Source organism: Saccostrea echinata, unplaced genomic scaffold (genome assembly GCF_033153115.1).
Source record: "Saccostrea echinata isolate AGI-Se365-2 ecotype Australia unplaced genomic scaffold, CSIRO_AGI_Sech_v1 ptg000052l, whole genome shotgun sequence".
Taxonomy (NCBI): domain Eukaryota; kingdom Metazoa; phylum Mollusca; class Bivalvia; order Ostreida; family Ostreidae; genus Saccostrea; species Saccostrea echinata.
This window is the reverse complement of record NW_026889801.1, coordinates 4,471,650-4,498,366: the sequence shown is the minus strand read 5'-3', so window position 1 is coordinate 4,498,366 and position 26,717 is coordinate 4,471,650. Positions and strand designations below refer to the sequence as shown.

The 26,717-nt window shown below is 34.3% G+C and overlaps 1 protein-coding gene across 12 annotated transcripts in view; it reads right to left on the bottom strand.

Annotated features, from left to right (window-relative positions):
- LOC133204112 (neuron navigator 3-like) overlaps positions 1-26,717 on the bottom strand; it is a 160,142-nt gene that overhangs the window by 47,460 nt on the left and 85,965 nt on the right. For 11 of the 12 annotated variants that reach the window (XM_061339873.1, XM_061339866.1, XM_061339869.1 and 8 more), the window contains exons 4-7: positions 19,675-19,747; positions 18,794-18,992; positions 16,119-16,297; positions 2,097-4,533 (exon numbers count right to left, since the gene is read on the bottom strand). In XM_061339873.1, the coding sequence (XP_061195857.1) occupies positions 2,097-4,533; positions 16,119-16,297; positions 18,794-18,992; positions 19,675-19,747 (2,888 nt within the window). Of the gene's footprint in view, positions 1-2,096; positions 4,534-4,750; positions 4,824-16,118; positions 16,298-18,793; positions 18,993-19,674; positions 19,748-26,717 lie in introns of those variants that run through there. The other variant, XM_061339879.1, reaches the window with a different exon arrangement.

The window sequence follows — 26,717 nt, the reverse complement described above, 5'->3', positions numbered from 1 at the left end:
TTATTCCAAACGAATTAAGACAAAAAAGGCACCACACAACCAATGAACTCAATCAACTCTCAAGGAATTAACTCAAGATATCTGGTACTATTCCAAGAACTTGGGGTGTGCATTTACTCTATTAATGGCAGATTCTGGATCTGTGTACTGGACATGAAATGTTATTCTTAATGAGTTAAAACACTCTTAAGACTTCTTGACTTTTGGGAAAGAGACAGCTTGGATTTGGTTTCAGCTTGAAGATCTTTGTTGTAGACAGATGACACCAGAGACAAGATGGAAGAGAGATAATGGAATCATTCAGAGGGCTAGATAATGTTAAGAATTATGTAAATATGGAAACATTTTTCTTCTGAAGTTTTAAGCCCCCCTCCAAAAAATAAATAAAACAGTATTTCCAAGCAATATATTGGGGGGAGGGGGGATCTGTATTAATTGCCATAAATGGATTATGATGGCTCTAAAGGAGCCATCTGTTTTTGAGATGTGTGTTGAAACATCTAGTCTGTCCTGTCAAAATCAAGTCTTTGTTCTATAAAAAAATTATAAAATGTAAGTGACAATTTTAGCAGAAATTGCAATTAGTTAATCATAACTGTTCCTTTTTCTGGGAGATATAAATAAGAGAGTTTTAATGGAAGATAAGTTTCTCTGAAGTCAACTTTGTCTGTACCACCATTTACAGGGTTCAATATCTATTTTTCATATGTGGGAGTGAAATCCCATTTTGTTAAAAAGAAAAGAAGAAAAATACAAAAATACTCTAAATTTTCAGACAACACGAAGAGCATCTGGCTTATAATCTAGCCAGCTAATTTTCACAGAAAAATTCTTGATCTTGCACATGTTTTATTGATGCCAGTTCTTTTTATTCTGCTTCAAAAGTCTCCCTGCTAGAGACAATGACTAATTCCTATTGAATGAATCATCCCCATTGTTATTGGTTGCCATGTTACCAACATCAGAGTTGATGATGACACAATAATTAATTAAATTCTTTTCTCTGTCTTTGATGAGGTGAAGGTATTCAGAGTTATCTGCTCTTGATACTGCATTTGCACTTTACAAGTGTAAGAGTTATCCCTCTTGCATAACTAAATCACTATCTCTGATCACCAACTGTGAGCCATATGAATTATGTACAATTCAAATAGAGATTCATTTAAAAAAAAAATCAAGCTAAATATACATGCATTTCCTGATCTAATATTGGATATACCGTATATACTCGCCTATAAGTCATTTTTTTGGGGGGGAGTTAAACTTTGGTCCAAATCTCTGTCCGACTTACAGGCTTTCATGACCCTGGGACATGGGTATTAGTGTTAAGGTAGGGATGCATGTGTTATAAAAGATTGGAATTTTAGAGGGTCAAGCCCTCTAATATAAGCTTAAAAAATACCACCGACTTATAGGCGGACCGACTTACATGCGAGTATATAAGGTAATGTTTTTTGTTGTTGTTTGTTTTTTTGTTTGTTTTTTTTTGTTTGTTTTTTTTTTGGTTTTTTTGGTTTTCACTTTTGTTTTTTGTTTTCCTGTTATATATGCAAGCAACAAATGAATATTTTTCATAACACTTTCAATTGTTACACATTTTTTATAAACTTTCAAAACTTATGAGGCAACTTTGTTTCTTTTTTTTAACTCAGAATTTTTTTTTTGACATAGATGCCAAATCTTTTGGGGTAAATCCCCAAGCATAACAGGACTAAATCTTTTTCCCCAAAGTATTAAAAAAATAAACTCTGTAATGAAGAATCTGGGAACTGAATGAAGATGTATGGGAGAGAGCATTAAGTCTAAACTCAGACACTTATAAGCAAATCTTTTCCAAAGTTAGATCAAATGTTAATCTCAGTTGTATGAAATCTTTTTGGACTGCAAGACTGCTGAAAAGCCAAATTTCTCATACTTAGAGTGAATTATTTTTACTGAGAAATGTCACATTTTAAAACTTTCATGGTATTGAAATATTACAACAAATTCTTTCTACAACGATAATGATTAAATCATTTCAAAATGTTATTATGCAAATGGTTAACTTTTGCTTTTTCAATGAATATTCAGGATTATTTCAATGTTAAATAACTCACCTATCATCATCCAGCAGGCCACTGCTTTTCTGCATGCATTCTTTCACAGCCTGCATCCCCTCCCTGAATCGCTGCTGGAGACGCCGTGCATACAGGGATGCCCCACCCTCACTGAGGTAACCACTGGTCATATCCTCCATTTTAGCTTGATTCTTCAGAATGTCACCATCGGACATATAACCAGACATGTAATCATAAGTGTCATAGTCAGAACTGTAATCCGTATCGAATCCACTGTTTTGTCCACTAGAGGGTACTTTCCGAATTGGTCCGGAGTAGAATTTCCCATGATCAATTAATGGACGATTAACACCCAATCTGCTGGTACTCGCAAAGTAAGCTGGGGTTGGGGTTGCATAGCCTGGATTGTGATAGTTTAACACTGGGAGTTTGTTTCCTGGTGATCCATATCCGCGGAGCAATCCAGAGGATCCGTATGACATAGCACGAGTAATAGGGGCCATAGGCTTGATGTCCAGTTTCTCACCTTCATCGTCAACGAATGTTGTTGTTTTCTCCGAGAAAGTTGTTTCCTTTGTCGTAACTGTTGTTTCCTTGGAATCTTTTATCACTTTTTCAGTCCTCACTTCTGTATCAAACGTAGTTTCTACTTTCTCACCATGTCTTGGTTGCACTATAGCCACATTATTTGCAGTCTTGTTTAACTGAGAATGCAAAACTTTTAATCCCAAATGTGGTGAATTTGTAGCACTTCCTTTTTCTGAACCAGAAAACTCTTCACCACTGGAGGGTTTATAAATAACACTTTCACTAGAAGAATGGCTATGTCCACTTTTACCACTATTGCTGGATGAGGATGGTGTAGAGTCACTATTATGTCCAGAAGCAGAAGTTGATGCACTATTACTGTCTATGCTTTGATTGCTATTATCCCTAGGGACACTCCGAGGAGGGGGCTCCGTTTTTGGCAGGGGTGGAGGAAGAGCCCTATTCAGCACTGATAGATTTGTCTGTGTGTTTCCATCTGACTTTGTTAATACATTTGAGGGGGTGGCTACAGAACAGGTAGGCTTGACAACATTAATTGTTTGAGAGGATGCAGATATAATATGATTTGACTCTGCAGCAGCACTGCTACCACTGTTTCTGGCTATGTTCTGTGAATTATTGTTGAGACCTGTTTCATGGTGGTTTGAATGTTGTGTGTTGGAGTTAAGTGGGGTTGGCAGTCTCTTGTTGTTTAGTGGCAGCTGACTGGGTTTTGAACTATGGCCATCACCCACTCGCTCTAACCTTCCATCTGTGTATTCAACCTCTGTATACCTTGACTTTTCCTGATGTTGCATTCTGGGATCAAGCGTCTTTGAGTGAGAGTGGTGGTCCCTTGATTTTGATTGGTCAGGGTGTTCTTTGCTCTGATGTAAGCCATGTTGTAAATGGCTATTATTATGAGATGATGATGATGGCAGTGTGGCACATCCAGGAATTTGAGATGGGTGGTTTTGCATAGATCTAACTGATGGAATATTGCTAGAAGGAGTGGATGGTAATGGCACATTGAGTTTTTGAGCACTTCCTGATGAATTGGAGTTTCTGGATTTACTTTTCTCATCTTTACTACTCTTTAAATCCTCTTTGCTACTCTTCACAGACTTGTTACCAGAGGACGATGGTTTTGGAATGCTACTTGAGGGGGTTGGAATACCACTAGATGGAGCTGATGATGGTGACTTGGATTTTCCTCCTGATGATGAAGACTTTGGAATTAAGGTTCCAATTTTAGAACTTTTTTGTCCAGATTTATCATGCTTGTCACTTTTAGCACTACTTTTTTTGTTACTTGCAGGTAAAGTTGATGAATGTGAAGTTGGCGTAGGGGAAGGGGATCCCCTATGTTTCGAAGACACATCTTCAGCAGTAAGAATACTCCCTCCCTTTTCCCTCCCACTAAATCCCCCTTTCCCGAGGGATTTGGTTTTAGGAGGGAGTTTGGGACTTCCAGAGTCATTTGAAGGTGTACTGCTACCACATGTTCCTGGGTCTGTGGAACTCGAGCTTCGTGCACTGGCTGACGACTGCCGGTCGCTCGCCCGGGAGTCCCGGTCACTACTGGAACAGGTACTTCCTGTGCTAGTTGTGCTCTGTTTAGAGGCACTTTTGGGTAAACTACTCTTAGTCTTTGATTTGTCTTTGGAGTTAAAGAATTTGAATTTGTCCAACATAGAGTTTTTATTTGTGGTGGCCGCAGCCTTCTGTGAGGTACTTTTGCCGGAGGCTGAGGAACTCGTGGAGGTGGTGCTACCGGTACTCACCACTCTCCCTCCTGACTTGTCACCAGATCGAGGGTGTGCCAAACTCCGACCCCCGGGGATAGGGATTCCTGAGGTAGCTGATGAGCCCGGAGAGGTGGCCCGCTGTGAAGCTGAGGGCACTGTGTTGTTATTGACGTTATTTTTGGCACTTATAAATGATGAACCTGAAAACAAACAAAAAATTTATTGAATTTATTTACATATAAAAAGGATTTTATAAAGCATTTTCACTATAAATATATCAGAATTTGAACATCCTGTTCAAAAGGCACAATTAAGTATCTACTCTTCCAAGAAACATGGAACTTTCACAATTGTGTAATAGATAATGATCAGTAGAGTTATCTCTCTTGATATATGCACACACTGCAGACATAGCACCTGATTCAGATTCCTCGTCAGAACTCAAAAACACTTCATCATTTAAATTCTCCAGAACTTCCAAATCATCCATTTTTTAGCCTGACAGAAACCTTAATTAGTCTCACAAAAAAATACTCCAAGTTCCAGAATATTGTCTTATTCCCAATTAGTCGTCCAAATTCTGTATGTCAGTATGTTTTAGTTATACACTCTGTATATCTATGACAGAAAGTGTAAGTGTTGGGTCCTCACTAAGTGCCACTTTCTGTCTGCTAATATTCCTTTTCCTCGTTTGTATTTGTCACATGACTTTCTGTGGTTTTGAATATATGCTTTGATATTTATGGCTTATGTAGATTAATAAATATTTTCATGTTGCCCTTAATTAGAATACCAAGCATTGAAGGTTACAAATTTGACCTATATTATGCTATAATAGCAATTAATAATGATAAAAAATGTACTCTTAACGGTCAGACTACCTCAAACTTTTCTGCAATTTACAGGAGCCTTTATTTAAATAGTATTTAGCATGTATATTAGCCTGAACAGGAACAAAATTTTCATACAGATATCGTCACATGAAGTTTATAAAGACCCACCATAAATTTCTGGACAAAATATAATGTAAGAAATTTGGCACAAAACTAAACAGATTTCTACTTGATACAGGTAATATACAAAGATTAACGACAAACAAAGCAATTCTTTAAAAGCTGAAAAATCTGCATGCATACCTGGCTGCCGCAAACGTGAAGGCATCTTCAAAATGATTAAAACTCCTTATACAGCACTAATTTTTTAAAGATATTGCAAAAATTAAAATTTGAGCTGAGCATTTAAAATTCAATTAATGCTTAGCACCTCTCCTTGCAAACTATGAGCTCAAATGTAAAATAAGTTAACTCAGAGTCCCACGAGACTGAATATGACACATCATTTAACAATGGGCACATTTAAGTATATTTCACAGTAACCTAACAATACCTTGGGATACTTGATATTCTACTTAAGTTTGTTCCACACACGCCAGTGCAAAAGGTTGAGTTGGTGATGTTAATAATTTTTATTTGATGTTTACAATAATAATGCATGATCGAGACCAAATTCCCTCAGAGGTCATAGTGGGCGGCCTTAATATCATTTAACCACTTCCCATATTGTAACTCTCCACAAGTCTAGACTTCATAATTTCTGGTCAATTTAAAGACCAGTGGGATCTACTCCTTTCTTCTTTTTTTTTCCCACAAAGCTCTTTAGAGACACAGATTTTTATTATTTACGGATTGTCTTCTTTCCTGCTTGAGATTTGATAAAATCAACATCAAAACAAAGCCTCGGAAACTTTGACTCATGACAGAGACTCCTTGTAAACCACAACAAAGAGATAGACTTTACAAAACACAGGTAGTGATAAAAAATGGGAGTTCGCACCTCATTAATAATTATACACTGTAGAGCCCCTGGTTATTTGGCGGGCTAATATCTACCGATTTAATTATTTATTCTGTAAACAAACCATATGAAGTGCTGAACTGAATTGCAAGTTTCTATTTTTATTAAGCCTTTCGATCAAGGTCAATTTCTATATTAAAATGTATAAATTAAACTCAATTTCCTGTTCCACACAAAAGTTGAATTGTTTCCAAATGTCTTTTTACAATATATCCTTGGTTTTTCCTATCAACAAAATAAATCTGGAATAAGGAAAATAACTTACAAATCAATGAATCTGGTACAACACAGAGATGTCATATTAAATGCTTGAAACCAGATAAGTACAAGTACTCTTTTCCAGTGCCAAAACACACGAACCACACAAACATTATGGTAAAAGTTTTCACTTAACAAGCCAAGGCCCCTTTTACTAGGACGTTAACATTTCGATGACCATCTGGATACATCACGATTTATTTTTCACCAATACACAATTCTGAGGTACCTGAGCTAGCCAGGTAGCTAGAGGATGTAACATTACCTAGAACTCTATGTAATAACTTGTAATTAGGCATGAAGGGAGTTTCTATACCAGTGTATGATATTATGACAGATGATTTGCAAAAACTAACAAGTAGTTATCAAAAATATATCACATTTTGACAGAAATTACTAATAGTTGAACAAGTGACACTGAAAATAAATAGTAAAAAAATTTATTATCCTCTAGTTTATAGGCACAGGTATTAGCTAAAGACATACATTCCCACTGTGTATAGCAGTAACTGACAATTTTTCAAGTTAAGAGAAAAAGAGGAGATAATATATAGTTTTTTTTTTTTTTTTCAATCCTTAGTCTTCCTTACCAATTCATATCTAAATTACTGTGCACTAAATTAAAATGATTGAGGCACAAAATTCAAACTAAAAAAAAAAAAATAAATAAACTCACTGAAGTCTTTTAAAAAAGTCCATTTGATGCATCAGCATATTTGAGCCACACAAGCAGATTAAGTTTTCCAACAATCCAGGTTAATTGTATATCAAGAAACACAATATATAGAGAAAGTGTGACCCAGGCATCACCTTACACCAAGGTCTTCTGAAGTGTGAAGATGAGAAATGGTCCGACATGAATGGAGATTATATATAGAAACTGTATATACCAGTGTCAATTTCAGAGAAATAATGCATGTCAAAAGATTAGTATTCCAAGAATGTTTCCTAATATATCCAGTTACAAATTTCGGTTGTAATTGTTTTCAATTGCAATGAGGAAATATTTCTTTCAATAGATATAATGGGTTTAAAAATATATCTCCCAGTTCTTTGGTGTCATCCAAGTTCAAAGTCTGTATTATCTGATGTTTAGGAAATCTTGGGTCTGTTATGTAATTTACACTTTATTCCTTTACTTTCAGTTTCCTTCCTAAGATGAGGAAAAAAGGCAGTTCAGTTGAATGGAAACCACTTCTACAGTTGGAACAGATAAGGAGTACTGCATGGAAGAATATCATTTTAGACTGACTCAAACTTTTGACAGTGTTGTCTATTTCATATTCATTCACTATACATAAAAAAATATTAATTCTGAATCAGTAAACGCAGCTAGAGTAAAACAGTTTGAAGGAGGCTAACTCTGCATTACCTCAGACAATAACATTGAGACTGCATATAAACTGAATGTGCCGTATTATAACTCTAATTACAAGAGAATTCATATAAAATTACCAAAATGAAGTTTTATCAATAACATAATTATATGGTTAGCTATAGCATATGTCAGTCAGTTTCATTTTAAAGTGCTGTGATTTTTCTTTTATTTCAATTTCTTACACTTTTAGTTTAAATAAAGATTCAGACAGTGTGAACCTGTAAATAAATGACAGGTAGGTCATTTAATTGCATTTTTATAACCTGTGTAAATAGAAGAAAAAAATTTCAATTCAATCATCAATTTTAAAACTGAGTTTCATTAATCATTTTGACATACATTATATTCCTACCACCTCCTTTACATGAATTAATACTTATATATCCAAAATAGATAAACATGATCAAAACTTGACACCTGATTCAAACAGGTAGGCAAACACAATTGCCGACTTAAGCTGCCACTTTTTTCTGCGGCAACAGAGCAATTTCCCTGTCACACCGCGACAGTTGACAAAACCCAAGTAACCTTAGAAGCCTGAGACTGTGTCTCTGCTCCTTGCATTTTTTTTTTTTTTTTGAAAACTAAAAATGGGCCTAAAAAACTTCAGTCAATGTTAATTCCATACTACAACTTCACTGGGGTCTAGATCCAATCCATTATACATTTAAAAAAAAAATATAACCATGGTAACTTACCAAAATATGGAGAATAAACATTGGGGTCTAGATCCAATCCATTATACATTTAAAAAAAATATAACCATGACAACTTACCAAAATATGGAGAATAAACATGTTGCAATCCTGAATTTATCCAAGACATCGTAGCTATCTTTAATTTTTTTTTCCCTCAAAATTTCACAAAATACTTTCCTAGCTGGTGAATTATTAACACATTAATTGAATGAAAACACATATAATCATCTAGCCATGTTTACAGTTGTATTTTTGTAGTATTTTGCCATTTATGGATGATCTGTTTTCTTTTGAGTTAAGTGGGCATGACTTGGGCCTTTCTCTCCCATTCACATTAATAGCACTGTCACTGTCCTATCACTGACAAGTTAGACAATCACACCGAAAATTTCCTCTGACAGTTTCAAGAATAATATTAATTTTCACTTCCAAATTCCTTTGTTCCAAATAAAGTGCTTTTGAATTCCAATGCTACAGATACCCAGGGAAATTCTTCTATCTTTAACAAGTTATTGAAAGGCATGCATATTGCCAAGATCTTTTGAAGAAATGCAACAAAGTTAAATTTTTCAAACACTTTGGTCCCAAATCAAATTCAATATTATCCTTTGAATTCAATGTACAAAATATTTTGTAATGATTAAGGATATATGATATAACACTCTTAAAATGACCACCTGGTAATATAAATTCCAATTATGTTCTGTAAAAATATTACTTCAATAAGGAAACTTTGACTAACTTATAAAAGAAAAACTTGTTTTGTAATAAAATCGAAAACCTGAGTATCAAGTTCTGAAAAAAAGCCGCAGATTTATTTTTCATTAACTGATTTACAAGATAAAAACAAAAATTTGCTTACCATTCATTTACTGTGGGTACAACAAAATATTTTTGTCTTTTGTCGTTACAATCAATACATGTTGGCTTTGCTACACAAGAAACAAAAGACTTGCTATCAATCCCTTGTACATACATCAAGCAGAAATCAATCCAAAATATATCAGATAAGATGACAATCCACAGATTTGGGGGATCTTTTAAAACCTGTATAATAGTTTTGCAAACAGAAAAGCTCTATACTTACTGACATTTATTTGTTCCTTTTGAGGATGCAAATTGTTTATGTCAACATCCACCTGGCAGTGGCATCTTTACAAGGAAATTTACTAGTGCAAGCATGACTCACATTGTTTCCCGATATTTATTTTGTATATATGTAAACAAAATAAAAATTCTCTTGTTCCACAACCATTGAAGAGTTACCCCCCTTTAAACATCATTATCTATATAAACTGGATAAAAATGTCTAAAAGTGCAGTAAATGGAATTTTAACAGGGATTTGAATATCTTGGATAATTTTGAAATCTCTTACAATAACACCATTATAAAGTGCACAAAAAAGTTACCTGAAAGAGCAAACATTTGAAATGCCATTCCTTCCTGCAATTCAATATCCTAAAGTGTACACAGTCACTTGAAATCAATCAAAAGTTCAATTTCACCAAAAACCTTCAAACTTGGCATAACTGATCCCTATTCAAACATCATCCATAACACTCTCTGATCATCAAAGGTGCAGTGGCTAGGAAAAGTTGACCACAAATCTTTTAAACTTCCAACATAAGATCCATCTTTCAAATGTTGCACCTTCCCCTTTACATAGGAAAGTTTACTATGGTTTTCAGATCATACAGTTCAAGAATGCATCAAAGCACATCGCAGATTAATTCTAGCCTTGCACTGCCTTAACTTGAACTGATGATTCTGATAGTGAATTCATTTTTACATTTTTCATGGTCATTTCCAACAAAGGGGTGGATCATGGTATTATTGAATATCATGTATCTAGGTAAAAACGTGATAAAAACCAAATTAACTCTGGCTTCTAGCAGATAAGGAATGTCTTTTTCATCCTTTGATGTTTGATAACAGGTCAACAATGGACCCTGTTACCTGTTCAGGTGCAAAGTTGTTATTGCTTATGTGGGTAAACAAGCAGCTGCAATTAAAAGACCCAAACAAGATTAAAATCTTTTGCTTCCAAAGCTGTTAACTTTCTTACATAGATGATTATCAGGTGTAATAAAACCCACAGCTGGCTTTGACCTTTGGCTTTTTACATGAATACTGCCAGGTGTTGCTTAAGTTAACATGACCCAACTGCAATGTACCTTTGAATTTCATCCAGTAGTGAAAAATTCAAGGCCAAGGCCTTACACTTTCAACCTTGCACTTGATAATTCATTCTTCATTACATTATGCAGACTAAGCACTGTGTTGTTGCCCCCTCCCTGATAGTTTTCTATCCCCTTCACCTTTTAAAAACTTCTATTCTCCTCAAATCAAATTTCATTTTTTTTTAATAAGACCTCATATAAATTTGAATTTCAATCTGAGCAATACCCTGACTAGGTCGAACATGATTAATTTTTATAGTACAAAAACCATGCAAACAAACCTATTTCCTTTTTCTCTTTAATTAGTCATTTTCATGAGCATGTACAATAAATATATACAACTACTCACCAAACATTACACCTGTCAATTCCCAATCATAAACCCTCCAATGATCCCCATCACAATAGCCACAAAGTCAAACAGTTTATTTGCCCTAATGTAATGATCATGTAACCTAATGGAAAATTAAATAAACTTTGTAGATTCACATAGCAATTACCTGGGGTGGATTAACTGATAAGTGGATCAAGATAACACAGCAAAAGGAGAGGACATGGTGAAGATTAAACCACCTAGATGACCATTTACCTACACCTTGTGATACTTACTATAAATATATATACATAGTTATCTTTTCTGATCCTTCCTGCAGCTATATATATATATAGTGAAAGGGATTAATTACAGAAACTTTGATCCAGATTTGCTGGACTTGGAACGGCTCAAAGTTTACATCTCCACCCATTTTACAATGCTGTGGCATCTACCTTTATCCTCGTATTAAGTATTTATGGGAAATAAAAGAGTGTCAAATCTTTCCTAGGACTTTGGCACAATTGTTTCTGTTTTTATTTTGGGTGTGCATTTCAGACCTGACACAAAATATGCTTGATGCTTTTTAGTGTCAAAGAGGCTTCAATGTTTGACTCCACCATTTTCAAAGAGAACAATAATTTAGCCTGGTCTTTCTACTCTGAAGCTCTCTGATTTGCTATTTTGCTCAACTTCAGTTTCTAATCACCCCATACTGTTAAGATCTAAGCTGTCTGTATTTAGAAGAATTAGCAGGAATTTGCCAGTAAAAACATCTGTGTATCTGCCTTAATGTCTTCCATTCATAGACTCAGCAGGACAGGGACAGTACTGAATCAGGGAATTAAAAGTACAAAGTTTTGTTTGGGTCATTTTAACCTCGCAGAAAAATAAAAAATAAATTGATACAACATGACTACCTTTATATGTATAAACATTTTACAATTTGGAGCAGTCATGCTAACTTACCTATATATTTCAGCATTATTCCCTTTATAAATGCACAACACCATTGTAAATTATTTTCTATCAAAATTTATATTCCCAATTTGCAAAACGCAAGTCAGAAAATTAAACTAGGATGACCCCTTTTTTTCACATCACATCAATAAACAAAATTTCCCCATCTATCCTATTCCAGCTAAACAACTTAGTTCTAGGTAAGACACTTGATGCACAAAGGTCAAAAGATGTTATGAGTGGGGCTTAAGCATCCATTAAAACTATTTAATATAATTTGATGACATTAAAATGATAGTCATCATTACTAATTTCTATAATAATGCACATGACACTTATTTTAAAACAGTTCTCAGAGTGCACAATGAACCGAGTGAAAATGAGTAATATAGATCCTATATGTAAGTACCTCGCAGGTAAGGGGGATACAGTAAAACACATTTATAGCGAGCATGCTTAAAATGAATTGATGCTTAAAGTGGTTTTCATTTCCCAAGGCTTTAAAATATGTTAATGGTGAAAATTAATAGAAGCAAAATCGTCTGTCCCTGGCACTTTGTTGTAAGCTTGTTTTACTGTATATAAAATTCAATACTTCATCCTTGCCAGCTACTTACCTCCTGAACTTCACCAACAAAGTTCTCCTTTCACAGTGTGGTAATTTGACTTTTTTTCCTCCTTTATTTTCAAATATTTATTACAACTCATACCACTTGTAATTTAAAAGTCCAGTCCATACATTTTGGAAGTCAAACACATTACATATGTGAAAGATAGATTTTTTAAAATTGGATCAAAGCAAAGTTCATTATGTTTGTACTCGAAACAAAGACAGTTTGGAAGTCCGCTCATATATATACCCTGCACAGTCAGAACATATCAAATACCATCAATAAATACACTAAAGATTATTAGTTGACCAGTGACCATTAGAGTCCAGTATAGCCTAGGACAAACAAAGGGCCCAGGCACTCCAAAATTCACAGAGCTACACATCATTAAACCATTAAAGTTTGATATTTTTATCTACATTGTGAATCAACATTAATTCCCAGGCATGTGGACAAGAGACCACTTCTGATTAAGTTATGTCTACCATTGTTACCTTGTTGGAATTCCTGTACCCCATTTATTAAATCTAGGAATTATTTACTATAGTGTTGTATGCATGATAATGAAAACTGTTATCTTAAGACTGTTGCATTAACATTCTTCTCCTGTGATGGCAATTGAGACGGTGATAAATTTTCTCATAGCAACAAATAGAGGGTCCATCTATCCTGTATCTGTCTAGTTATCTAAACTGTCCCTCACTCTGTCATTCTCTCTCTTCTCTCTCTCTCTCTCTCTCTCTCACTGATAAAATACTTGCCCTGGTTATGGAAAACAAAAGTTCATCTGACATAAAAAGATCCAATTTCATTCCAATAAATCAAAGTCCTCCACAAAGATTTGTATTCCAGTACGTGGGTCTGCATCCAGTGAAAAGGTGTTTCTTTGTTTCAAAAATAAACACAATATTGATTTCCATCTGAATTAGACAGTGCTTCTGTTCATAAAAGTTTATCATAAAATTCATCTATTCCTTTGTATGGATAAAGACCATGTGATCCAATATCGGGGTCTCAGACTGGGATCAATCAAGTGCACCCAAAATCTATACCCTCCTCAAAGAGCACCTGTTATGCAGCAAATCGAACAAGCCCATCACTTCCACATTGGGCACAGGTACATACTACATACAATACAAATCACAAACAAGAAAATCAAAATTCATTCAAGGCATTAAAGCCAAAATCACTTTTTGTGTCTACAAGGGTGGAAAATCTACTGACATGTAGTCCACGGTATACAAAGGAAATTGACTTTTTGTCCATTTAAGCATTAAGAAATGATGGAAGCATGTAATTATTCCTGGAGTTTAAATGTTTTTGATGGAGGGGTATGACAAAGTCCCTGATCAGCAGGGGAAGAGAGTTTAATAATAACAAGTGTTGACACCCACTGAGGCTCCACCTTACCTAATACTGATCAACAAAGCGATTTTAAAGAGATTATTTTGACGGAAACATCTCAGCTCATGGTCTCAAAATAAAACTTTCAATGAAGACACTTCCATATTAGAAAGTGCGTATGATTAATATTGCTTAATTGAAATGGGTCCTGCTTCACACTTCGATGAAAACACAATTACATCATTTACTTTTCCCCCATTTGTTAATGTTCTCCCAGACAAGTAAAATGTCAAAGGACAATTTTGTGCAGAGAGAAGCCTTTATGACATCATAAAACTACACTGTTTGATTTCTGAGTAATCCTTTATCAAGGGGACAAATTCTTCCTAGTAAACAAAGGTCAAATTAACACAGGGAAATCATGAGGAATTCATTAAATTAACTCCAAATCTTCACAAAATATCAAAATGCCATCATCTGATTGCATGAAATCTATACCTTTTATGCACAGAACAAAATCTCTTTTTGATTAAACATTTTTATGCAGAAAACAACAAATTTCATGTTCAGAACATGCTGTGCCTGGGGCAATAATGAGGTTTTGTTTTACAACAATTCATAGAAACTTCTATATCCCATTTTCTAATTTTAAATGATTCATGTGACATTAAAAAATTATTTATAGATGGTGTGTGAAAAAAATTAAATGAACAACTTTGTATATTGCAAATCTGAGAGAGTGCACTTCATTCAACCCTCCTTTACTAAATGATGCATTATGTTTTCACCTTGGATATAATGGTTTCATGTTCTGAAGACTTGAGATGACATTCAGTTGAATTTTAAATCAATTTAATAAACATAAATGTTGTAGAATTACCTCTGTATTATTTGATAATTCCCCAGTGAAAATGGTTTAAAGTCAAACTGATAGAATCATTTTGATTTATTGCTTTAAACTTCCTACAAAAGACTTTAAAAATATATGGCAGATATTTGTACCACCTTTGAATCCTATCTACTGGTACATTCAGAGAATGTACCAGTAGATAGATTAGAGAATTCGGAGACTATTTTTTTTTTTTAAAAGAGACAGTTCTATTTTTTTCTCTTTTTTTTTTTTTTTTTAAACTTTAATGTAATCCAAGTACCAATTTCATTTCACATACATGTACATTTTACAAATCCACTTAAAACTTAGAACATATGCACCATGATTATGTAATTCAGGTTTAATACAATGATTTTATACAACAGTTCCTATATCAAATGCATTTTTATTATCCTGTACCAAGTATTATGTCACATCTTGTCAAGAACAGGAACTCTGTCTAGACTTTCAAATCAGTCACAAGATGATTTTATAAATATTTAGGATTTAATAAATTCTTTGTTTTTGCTCTAGTTTGCAGCTTGAAATAACATTGGCAATGACCCGATTTTACACCCATATATAACAAGTTACAATACCACCACAATATAACTTTATTTATATCCTGTTGGCATGTTTCTTAAAAATTCATACACAGCTGTCCAAAAGGCTTAAAATGCATTAAAACATACAATTCTATTTCAAGCTAGGTTTTGATTTCAATTTGAAAACTATGTATAAATATACAACCAATTTGTGAAGACAGTTTCATAAAGGTATTATTTTATAAAGTACTATAATAGCACATTTTTGGGCGTCACATGACTGTTGATCAACATAATTTTCCCTAATGTTGCACAAAAGTGATTAAAAAAATAATTGTAAGCTTTTAGTTACATAAATGAATTAAACTTATCCTGTTGTATATATAAAGTGTGTGTGTGGGCATGTATGTGGCATGGGGCAAGTCTGAATGTTACTTGTAACTATTTCAAGAACTTCAAATTATCCACACACAAGAGGGTATTTTTCACGCTACATCACAATCTTTTTTCTTCAAAATTCCCCATCATGTCATCTCAATTTCACAGTGACATGACGTCATATGTTATTATAACTTAATATCTAGGTAGTTCAGAGAAGTTAATACAGATGGTGAGCTGTGATATTTTACCAACAGCCTTCTCCTAGCCACATACTTATCTGCACAACTTTCAGTATAAACTTCACTTCGGAGGTACAAGCCCAACTACTATTTTTAGAGCATTACACTATTTTTATCCACTTGAAATTGACTTGAAATCTACTTGAATTTACCTGAGGTGACATTGTTGTTTTGCTGGTTGAGTTGAGCTTTGTTTCTATCACTTGATGTTGGAGTTGAGCGACTACTGCGGCTGTTGTTGAGGTTGGAATTACTGTGAGGTCCGCTTTCTTTACTGGAGGGGTTGGTTATTGTCGGACATTTACTCCCCTTGTTAAATGGAGATGGTAACCTACAATACATATATAAATTCAATTCTAAGATCGTACACTTCCATAATTTGGTATAAATCCCTCCAAAGGCAAAACCACTACAACATGATATACACATACAGTTGAACTTCGTTATTTTGAACACTGATATCTCAAATACCATGAATATGTCGAAGTGATTTGGAGGTCCAAAACATATAATTTTGAAGTATTTTACCCGCAATATCTCGAATTCTTGGATATCTCTCTGTTTTTTCTCGGTCCCAGCGAGTTCGAGATAACGAAGTTTGACTGTATTTTGTCCTAATAGTATGATTAAATTAATGTCAAGTCTATCACAAACAGAATAGCATTTTTCTGTTTTGAAATTAAAACCATCATTTACCATTACACATCTAAGAACATCTGTCCTAAAATGATGACAAGGTTAAAGTGTCCATTTTAGAAGGCACTTGATTTATTTTGGAAGTAGGAATAAAACTTATCTAATCAATAATTATTTTGTTGCCGGAAGAATATTTTTCAAAAAATCAGGAAGAGTGTATTGAATAGTTTGGACCTGTGGCTAGACAAACAAAATTTACCATCCTGTATCAACAACAACAGACCCAGATCTGAATTAGGACCAAAAACAAAGGTCAGTCTCCGTCACAACACAGGAAGTAAACTAAACCAGGAAGTAAAAGAAAGGTCAAGGACAGAAGCAGGAAGTTGATGGAAATCATCCAGAACTTGCCCTGGTCTCCATCGCAGAAGAATATATTCTTCTACAGAGCACATGAAAGTGTGAAAGCAATTGAATTAAGTATTTGTGTAAGCAAAGGGCCTAAAAATAATTCTTTTCAAAAGCAAACCACTCCAACTCAATCAGATCTTACACACTGATAGGATATACACAACTAATGCAAATTATACATTATCTTCTCCGTTTTTTGTAAACAGAAGTATCACTTTTGGAAACATAACTTTTCACTTCACCTGCCCAAGTTGTTTCTGGTGTCTTACACAATGAACACTTTACAGCGACAACTAACAGCTGCATGCATGCAGGAAAACATTAAAATATCAGAATCAAAGTTTTCTAACTTTTATGAAAACTTCTGAAAGAGATGTTTTTCATGATTTTGATAATGCATCAATCATGCAAGTACATGTACCTTATAGTATAACAATTGCCTCTCCTTACCTTCACTGATCTCTTCAAAGACCAAAAAAAGTTGTGAAAAATGAACTTAAAGCAATGTCAGTTTTCAAAGTGAGAGTTCACACTGAGAAACACAACAACTTTAAGGTTTTTGGCCACATAAATATCATTTCCTTGAATCTTGCAATCAGATATGGCTCACAGTAAGGTCAGTGATTTCTATAAAGCTGGTCAAACAAACCCATTACTATCTCCCCCGTGATACATCCATTAGTTATATTATTCCTATGCAAGAGCTTCATCAAATTTTATACCCTTTTCACCGAAATTTGAAGACAAAGAAAATGATCATGAGAAGTCACTGAACAATGGGTCAGGAACAAGCCTTCAAATCAGGGCACTAACTACAACACCAGAGAAACCCAAAAGTTCTGCAAATGAATTAAATTTTGGTCATTAACAAGCAGTAAGGCATTGGCAGGGAATTTCTTTTTCTCTTGATGCAGGGTAGTTTGATTGACATAACCATTAGTGCTATGTTTTATAGCAGGACATAGGTTAAAGGATTAATCAGAGAACCAATTAAATGTTAATTCAAGAGTTAGGGGATAACAGTGGGATGGGGGATTAGTTCCCCTCCCCTGCTTTGTTCAGGCTATAAAAAGGGTCAGCCCAAATGACCTTTAGACAGGTGACCAATGAAATTCATCACTGCCAGCCTTTCCAACTGCCTTTCCCAAAGAAAACATGATTCTATATTTAATTTGGATAAATATGTATTAGATGATTTACTCTCAGTGTGCAAAATTAATCTGCATACAAAAGAGTGAAAAATGCTCATCTGCAGCATTATACAGATGCATGAAATTTGGAGATAACAAAGAGAAATCAAGCTCAAAATTCCATTGAAACAATACAAATCAGGAGCAAAGTGAACATGGACCTCTATAAAACATTAGAGGTGGGATCAGGTGCCATGGAGGAGTAAGCATCCCCTGTTGACCAGTCACACCTGCCGTGTACTCATTGTCATGAACAGAAATTAAATGTAAATGAACAAGATGCTCCTGTTCCTTGATAATCATCTAAATATCAAGATTATTTAGATATACTACACTCCCTATTAGACATAAGTGACCTGGATCCTCATATTCTGGTACATTTATGGCCCAAGCAAGTTTTCCTATTTTCCTCTTGGTCAACAATAGAAATCTATTTTTTCCGGTTTCTAAGTCATAACCAATGTAAAACTTCATTGCTCTTGTAGATGACAAATATTATCATAACTGCATGGCTGAAAAGTTTTACAGAGAAGCTGAAATTGTTCAAAAATTTATGACCCATGGAAGACTGTAAAGGCTACAATACCCACCTAGATAGCATTTCCCCTCCATTGAGCTGAGGTGTGTTCCTGCCTTGCTGAGTGAGGTGGTGGTTATCTGGAGTAGTCTCCCCTGGCTGGGCTTTGGCTTGTTCCTGTCCCTGGCGTAGTTTGGCCTTCTGCTGCTGTTGGTAGCGTGACAAGCTATAGAACAGCCCAAGTATGGATTTTAAATTCCCATCTTTAATGTCTGCAAATAAGAGGATCCCATAAGATACACACCATCCAGCAATTAAAATGCAGAAGTGTGCATGAAACCACTTAAAGATCTGCTTCAAATAAAACCTAAACAGCCATCTATTTGCTAATTAATTTTTGTTGGACACTTCCAAGTGGCACTGGTATTATGAAAGAAATCTGGAACATTGAGGATATCTTAAGCAAAAATTCTCTACTACATGCGCAAAATGAGGAAATCTCGTTTAAGCTTTTCATGTCGAACAGGAAACCATTGAAATGTTTACAAACTGAACAACAAAATGCAACACTTTTCTCAAACGCAAGTTAAGTGCATATTACTTGAAGAGGGAAACCAGTTGCCAACAAATTTTAAAATCTGAACGTGAGAATCACAACTTTCACAACAATTAATTTTTCTCTCATAGAGCACATTTCAATTACAAAAAAGAGAATTTTTACTCTAGAATAATTTTGGGATCAAGGTATATTCAGAAGTTATGACTGAAACCTAAAATCAGGCCAGAAAATTTTTGCTGAATAATGTAGCCAAGAGATTCATTAATATAAATTTTTAGGCTTTACAGATCCAGAAAATTCATTTTTTTAACCATCTTTATTGTGATATTTGAACATGTAATTATTTTCTTAGGTCCAAATTTTTCATCCATTTAAGGGTGGATCATGAAATTTACCCTTAGCACAAAGTCCTTCAATGTTGACTCCCAGACCAGCCAGGAATGCTAGACACTTGTTTATGTTATCAACCTGTAAAATAAAAAAAATGTCATTTAAAAAGAAAATCAAAGAACATTGTATAATAACAAATATTTAAGAGGGTCTTCCCTGTATTCATGTACAGACATAAGAATTTTGACAGCAGAAATTTGATATACTTGAAATCGATTTTAATTAAAGACAAGAATGCAAGTAGAATTTTTCCAATTTACAAATGAAGATCAAAAGTTTATGAGCTACTTGAACACTTGTGAAATTTTTTCCCCTTAATCCCTAGAATATTTGCTTACTCATAAAATTCTGTTAAAATTACACCATTTTTGTCTCATAACTCTGGCACATAAATAGGAGACCAATGTCTCTTCCAGTGATTATAGTCAACTTTCACCACCAGCAATGACTCAGCTGAGAAAAACCATTAAACAGAATAGAGGAAATACTGGGAGCTTCCAGTTACAATATAGATCCAGATAATTCAATAATCTTTAATGATTGGTCAGAATAGCTCCTCTATCATACAAATCCTGACTATCTATACAGAACTCTGAGTCATTTTATGGAGAGTGAAGAAAAATGACACAAAATCAATCTTTGTGAAGATCAGCAAATAATTTAGTCACCTATTTAACAGGTGCTTTGTTGAACAATTATCCAATTTATTCACAAATCCACAGATTACAAGTGTTTTTTGTTCGTTAATGATGAGAAGAATTATGGGACCTGAGTGGAGTGATTGTGGAAAAAAACAATACATATCCTGATGAACACAGCAATTGAAATGATTTATGCATAAAATTGATGATTTCTATTCCCAATAATTATGTAATTGATAACGGGTATTGCCTTTTTCAATTATACATTATTTATAAAGCAATTCTAAAGGACACTTTTGCATTCTTTTTTTTTTAATTGTTGTCCGTTGCATGACACCCAAGTTTCTGATAGTCTATCGTCTTATTAACATTTAAAGTATAATAAGATTTGGTCCACAGAAATAAAACCTCAAAAAAAACAAGCCCAAACTACATTCAAAATCTAATTCTAATTTTGTAGGAGAAATGCATCTGAAGGTTTGAAATGTAGAATTGATGCTTTCAGTTTGATACCCTGAAAATTGACATACAGTTGAACTTTGGTATCTCGAACACGGATATCTCGAGTACCATGGATATGTCGAAGTGATCTGGAAGTCCTAACAACAGATTTCTCAAGTATTTTACCCTTGACATCTCGAACCCTCAGATATCTCCAAGTTTTTTCTCCATCCCATCGAGTTCAAGATAACGGGGTTTGACTGTATATACATAAATGATGGAGATACCTGAAGTTGACATCATTTTGGTAATTTTTAAAAATTGGGATTTTAAATCATGTCTGTAAAAACATTATACTGTTTACAAAAATTAAATATATATAAAACCTATCAATTGGGACTAAAAGTAGCAAACAATAGATCACAAATGATAACTAAGTTTCACAAAGCATTTCAATGAATGTATGGTCTGCTGTGTTTGATGTGTTGCCACTCAATACTGATTACCCAGAATTTACTACTAATGGTAAGGATAATAACGGCTTCAATGAGCTTGGCGTGTCACAGCGACATTGCAGCATTCTCTAGTGAGACTCCAGAGAGCAAATATTCTCCCGATTGTAGACAAACAATCTAACTATTATGAAGTCCTTTTTGTCTGGCAAGAGATAGCTACAAATTTAATAATGAAGTGAATCACTGACTCCCCCTTCATGTCAGACAATGCTGCTGCTAAAACTCGTAGTAAATCTAGTTGCTGAAAACAAGGATTCTACTGTGACTCAAGTACCTTCAACACGACATGCTTCCTAACCATGTGCATGCAAGTTCATTATTAAAAGAACACAGCAATACATAATGAATTCCTAATTAAATGATGTTCATAACTGTGCTTGCATATCTTAGAAACTTTTTTTCCCTATCTTTTTCACTATACTCCTAAACAAGCTCCTCTCATCATACAGAACCATGTGACACTTCCTTGATTGTTCAGTAATTTACAATTTAACTGCTAATTCTGTCTGAGCACTGCCACACTCTTCTCTTGCTGAAGAACACCGTCCACCACACACTGGATTTCTTTACAAGGACCATTAATCTCTGGCCAGTAATCATCATCTGCATATTCATGTGTTCCTTCATTGCCTAATGGACCATACATCACCCACTCCAAAGAAGGCAGCAGTAAACACTACAAGGATTTAATAGTCTGTCCTTGTCAGGTCATTGTGTGCAGCTGAATTGTGTGGAGAAGAAGACGTGCCTGGCCGGCTGTCAAATCTGACTAGCAGCTGAGTGGACATCCAGACCAAACAGTCAAGGACCCCTAAATCACACAGCAATGAGATGCAGATGTTAAGTAATGAGGCTGAAATCTATGTCCAACCAGATTGTTTGGGCACTCTCATAACAATTTATGCCTGGTACTCTCTTGTTTATTCATCACCCTTCCTGTAATTAGCTCTCTAGCTACATTTGTTTTGTTTTTATCAAGATCAGCAAAACCTATAGTTTATTAAAAGCTCCTGAAGTTATCTTCCAAAAGAGATTGGAAATGGTGAAACCTTCAAGATTCTTTTCAAGTATTTAGCACACACACAAAAAAAACCCCTTTCCTTCTCAAGGCAGTGCCAAATGATAAAATTAGCTCATTTTAAAAATCCTTGAAACAAGACAAAAACACTAGAAACGCAATGCTACCATCCTGTACTTGCTCAACCTTAATGCATTTAATCCATTTAATCCCTATCACCCCATTCAGGAAACAGATCCATCTGACGACAATGCCCAAGGTGACATGTATTCAAACACCTGTCAATAAGGCATTGGCCACACCTGATGTACTGCCATCCTTGACTATAAAATACTGGTGGTGGATAAAAAAGGATTAAAACCTTTGCCTGCTACATAATCCCAATCTATAGTAAATCATGAACGCTTAACCAAATTACATGCAACAAAATCATAAACAATGTAACGAACTTTTTTTTTTCTAAGCAAATATTAAGTTCGTAAATTCGAGATTAATAGCATGGGATGACTTTTTTTTTCTTTTTTTTTTTTTAAAGCTAATATGAAGTGTTCTTAAATTCAAGATTAATAGCCTCAAGATTAATAGCATGGGATGATCATGATGCTGTACTTTTACATCAGAAATATCAGTCTCATCCCCTTCATTATAATTGGCTCATCCAAAGAATATACCATACAGATCTCAGTGAAAGATTTAAATGACAAAATTTAGATGAGCACAATTTAGTCATATGATGATGAATTTTCTTGTCATGAGAAAATGGCAAACAGATAAGCACAAAGTCAGTTACTGAGGTATACAGTAAAACATGCTAATATTTTTAAGTGCCAGGGATGAAACAATTTTGATTCCTTATACACTTTATTCATTATATCCAAATAGCTTACATTTACACTTCAAAACCATGGGGAATGGAAATGTTAAGCGTGAATTCATTATGAGCATTTTGCTTTTAATCCTTGTTTTATCGTATCATAATGTCTTCAGAACTTGGCAAATTACTTCTAAAATTAGGCAAATTCAACCATTGTTTTCTTTTTTCTAAATGAATTCACACTATAGATAAAGTCAGTATATTTTATGCATTTATCAAAATGAGGTTATAACCACAGACTGCAAATCAATTAAGCCAAAACTTCAAAGAGCCAAAAAACACAGCCAACTGCTGCAAATGTGCATTAAATGGGGAAGAAAAACCCTGGAGAATAATCAAATGTGGTCAAGTGAAAGCATTTTGCACTGCTACAACTGCCAGCAAGCCTCTCAAGCTCCAGCTGTTCCTACAAGCATCACCAAGCTTACATCATTCTCCCCCCATCCCCTCTAAACACAATTTACAGGTAATATTTGGCCTTTCAAAACCTAACAAGCATGAGAGACACATTCTGAAAAAATTACAAAGTTTGTCAATTAAGAGTTGGAGGTGGAACTTGTCATTCCTTTGGTTAGCGATACCAATTAGAAGGATCTGTTCAATGGATGGAGCATGCTGTGTATTACTTGTAATTGCCATTGTTACAACATGAATCACTAATATCATAAAAATTACGCAGTAATATTTTCCTTAAATAACAGTAGAGGAAAGGATCCTAGTCTTTTTACAATAAAAATTTGTAGTAAAATGCTTCACATTTTCATAATTTAAAAATACAAAAGTATCAATGCCAGTAAATTCTGAAAATTTTATGTCTATTGAGCACAGGGGCTGCACAAGTCACTGTCAGGGCTTGGAATAAAATAAATCCATGAGATCTTACCAAAAAAAACCATATATATATAACATTTATAAATACATAAGAGGGAAATTTGCAAGTGAATCATTAATATACAATGAAAATGTGTTCGATCAAGTTGTAAAAGTAAAAATTCCTCATAAATTGAAAATTTCAAGCAGTTGACTTGTAGTATGACCAGAAACTTTGACATGAGTCACTACAAACTTTACCTGCTAAATAAAGATCCTATATATCCAAACACTATAAAATATAGTGGTCCAGTGAAAGTACATAAATCCTCTAGCTTAGATGTCTCACAGACACACTGTAACAGTGAAGCAGCAGGCAGCAGTAGCCCACATGCAGGAGAAGAAGGGGGTGGTGTCAAAAGGCTTCCAACACAATCCTGTAAACACTAGTAAGCCCTGAAAACCCCTGCATGTGTTAGCATCAGTCAATAAAAATATCAGTTCTCCATGTTCTCCTGATTAAACTGTTATTTAATTGACTACAGGTAAAGTGTTAAATTACTATTTGATGATCTTTTTTTGCAGAAGTATTAGGTCCATGAGTTTGTGCCTGATAGATCAAAGCTTTCTGCATCATGCAGCATGTTAGTGAAAAGTATCAATAAGGATACCTAGGGTCATAGATGACCCCCCAGGGGATCTCATGGGCCATAAGATAAGAATCAGTGACCTCATTTGTTTACATGTTCTTCACATAACACTTAAATCAGACTGATCCTTGGGGGATGGTATCAAAAGATTTCTAACCAACTGCAAATATTGATTAGGTTGAGCTAAATGATATTGATTATTAATGAGAAATCTATAATTCTGAGAACTGATAGTGTATAAACATCATTTTTTGTTTACATAAGAAAAGAAACCTCTTTCTTCTTCTTTGTCCATTTAGAAGAGCTACAATGTGCATGTCATTGAAGGGTTGGCCTCTCTTTACTTTTACAAAAGAACTAATGACTTTAACTGTCTGGAAACTTAATCTGGCCAGGAAGAATGCTTGTAGGTGGCTATAATGACCAATATGCAGATAGCTAAGATTATCAATATTTAACAAGCTTAATCTAACTTTCTATCAAAAATCAATTTTAAACTTTTAATTTTTTTTTTCCATGAACACGCAGATCAATGTGTAATGGGATCTTCATTACTAAGGAAAAACAACCATTGCATTCAGTCTTTGAACAAAAGCCAGAAATATTTCAGATGCATCTTAACTGCCCTGTATCTATATCTCTACAAATATTGTCTAAGGTCCACTTGATTCTGTAAATAAATATATGTCTTGGCTAATGATTTCAAGAAAAGGAGTATTTATATACATGTATCAGCGTCTTTTTCATATCAACACAAATCTATAGATTATTAATTTCAGGTCAACAAAAAACTCGCTGAAACCTCATTTTTTTTAATAAAATATCACTCACACTGATCTGTTAACCCAGAATAAATCTCAGTTAATCTCCCACTGCATCTCTTAAGCAATTCCTATCCCCAAGTCAAGTGGTGTTCCAAAAGAGACAGAAGTGGGATGAATTTTATCATTTATTAAGTTTCTGTTACAAAACTGTCAATATTAGTGATGGATGTGTGAAGGACCTCCCAGATTCAAGAAATGAATGACAAATCTAGGAACAAGTTGATAAAAGACTGCTACAATACATTTATTTTTCCCCAAAGTCAATAACCTAGCTTACAGCATTAGTTTCTCAGCCAAGTACTTTTTTTAAAGAAGACATTCATTCTTTAAAATCTGGCATTAGTTAAACTTAAAGTTCAATTACTATAATTATATTTTGACACAACTGGGAAAATCCTACACTCTATTAGTATATTAAACTCTTGAAATAATTTCCAACTTTTTGTTTATCCCAGGTGACTGTGTGAACTAAGTTGCAGGGCTAACCACTTTTCAATCATTAGTAAATGGAATGAATTAAACTATGAAAATCAGAGGTGTTGTATCTCTCAACCAAACTTTATTACTCTATTTTTCAGCTATTTTCAAAATGAAATCAAAGATCTACAAAATGGTTTTATCATCACATATATTTACACCTTGTTTCAAAGTCACTATGACTGTCTATGTACAAACATACAAGCACTTGCAAAAAATCTAGATCTTGACTAAGACCTTAATAAAATGTTTTACACCATATATCCAAGCAAACTCTATTTTAGATTCCTGATTCTAATTTGCAACACCTGCCACATGTTAATAATGAGGGAATAAACACAATTCAAAAGAAGAAAGTCTACCTAAATCACTTTCTTCTGCATCATATACATTTCTTTCAAGTTCCTAAATAATGTTTGGTCAACTACAAGCTTCAATATGCTAGCTCTTCACTCAGTTAAGTTAGCTTAAAAGAGAATTTATTCCTGGTAATCTAAACAAATCGATTATAAGGAACTAAAACTAATTAGATGAAACCAATTAAATTTACTTCAACTATTGAACCCTTGTGTAACAAATTGTGACAAACACTGGACAAAATTGTCTTGAAAACAACCAAACTTCCTACCCTACAGAGTTCAGACACAATGTACCAGAATTAATTGGTGACAGTTGGAGTCAGCGATTCCCAAGCCTTCTTTAAATGTTGTTTGGCAGACAATCTACAGACATCCCTATGAAATTTCTAAAGCAATTGAAGAGGCGTTGTGAGAATACCAATATTCCTGTCCAGTCTGC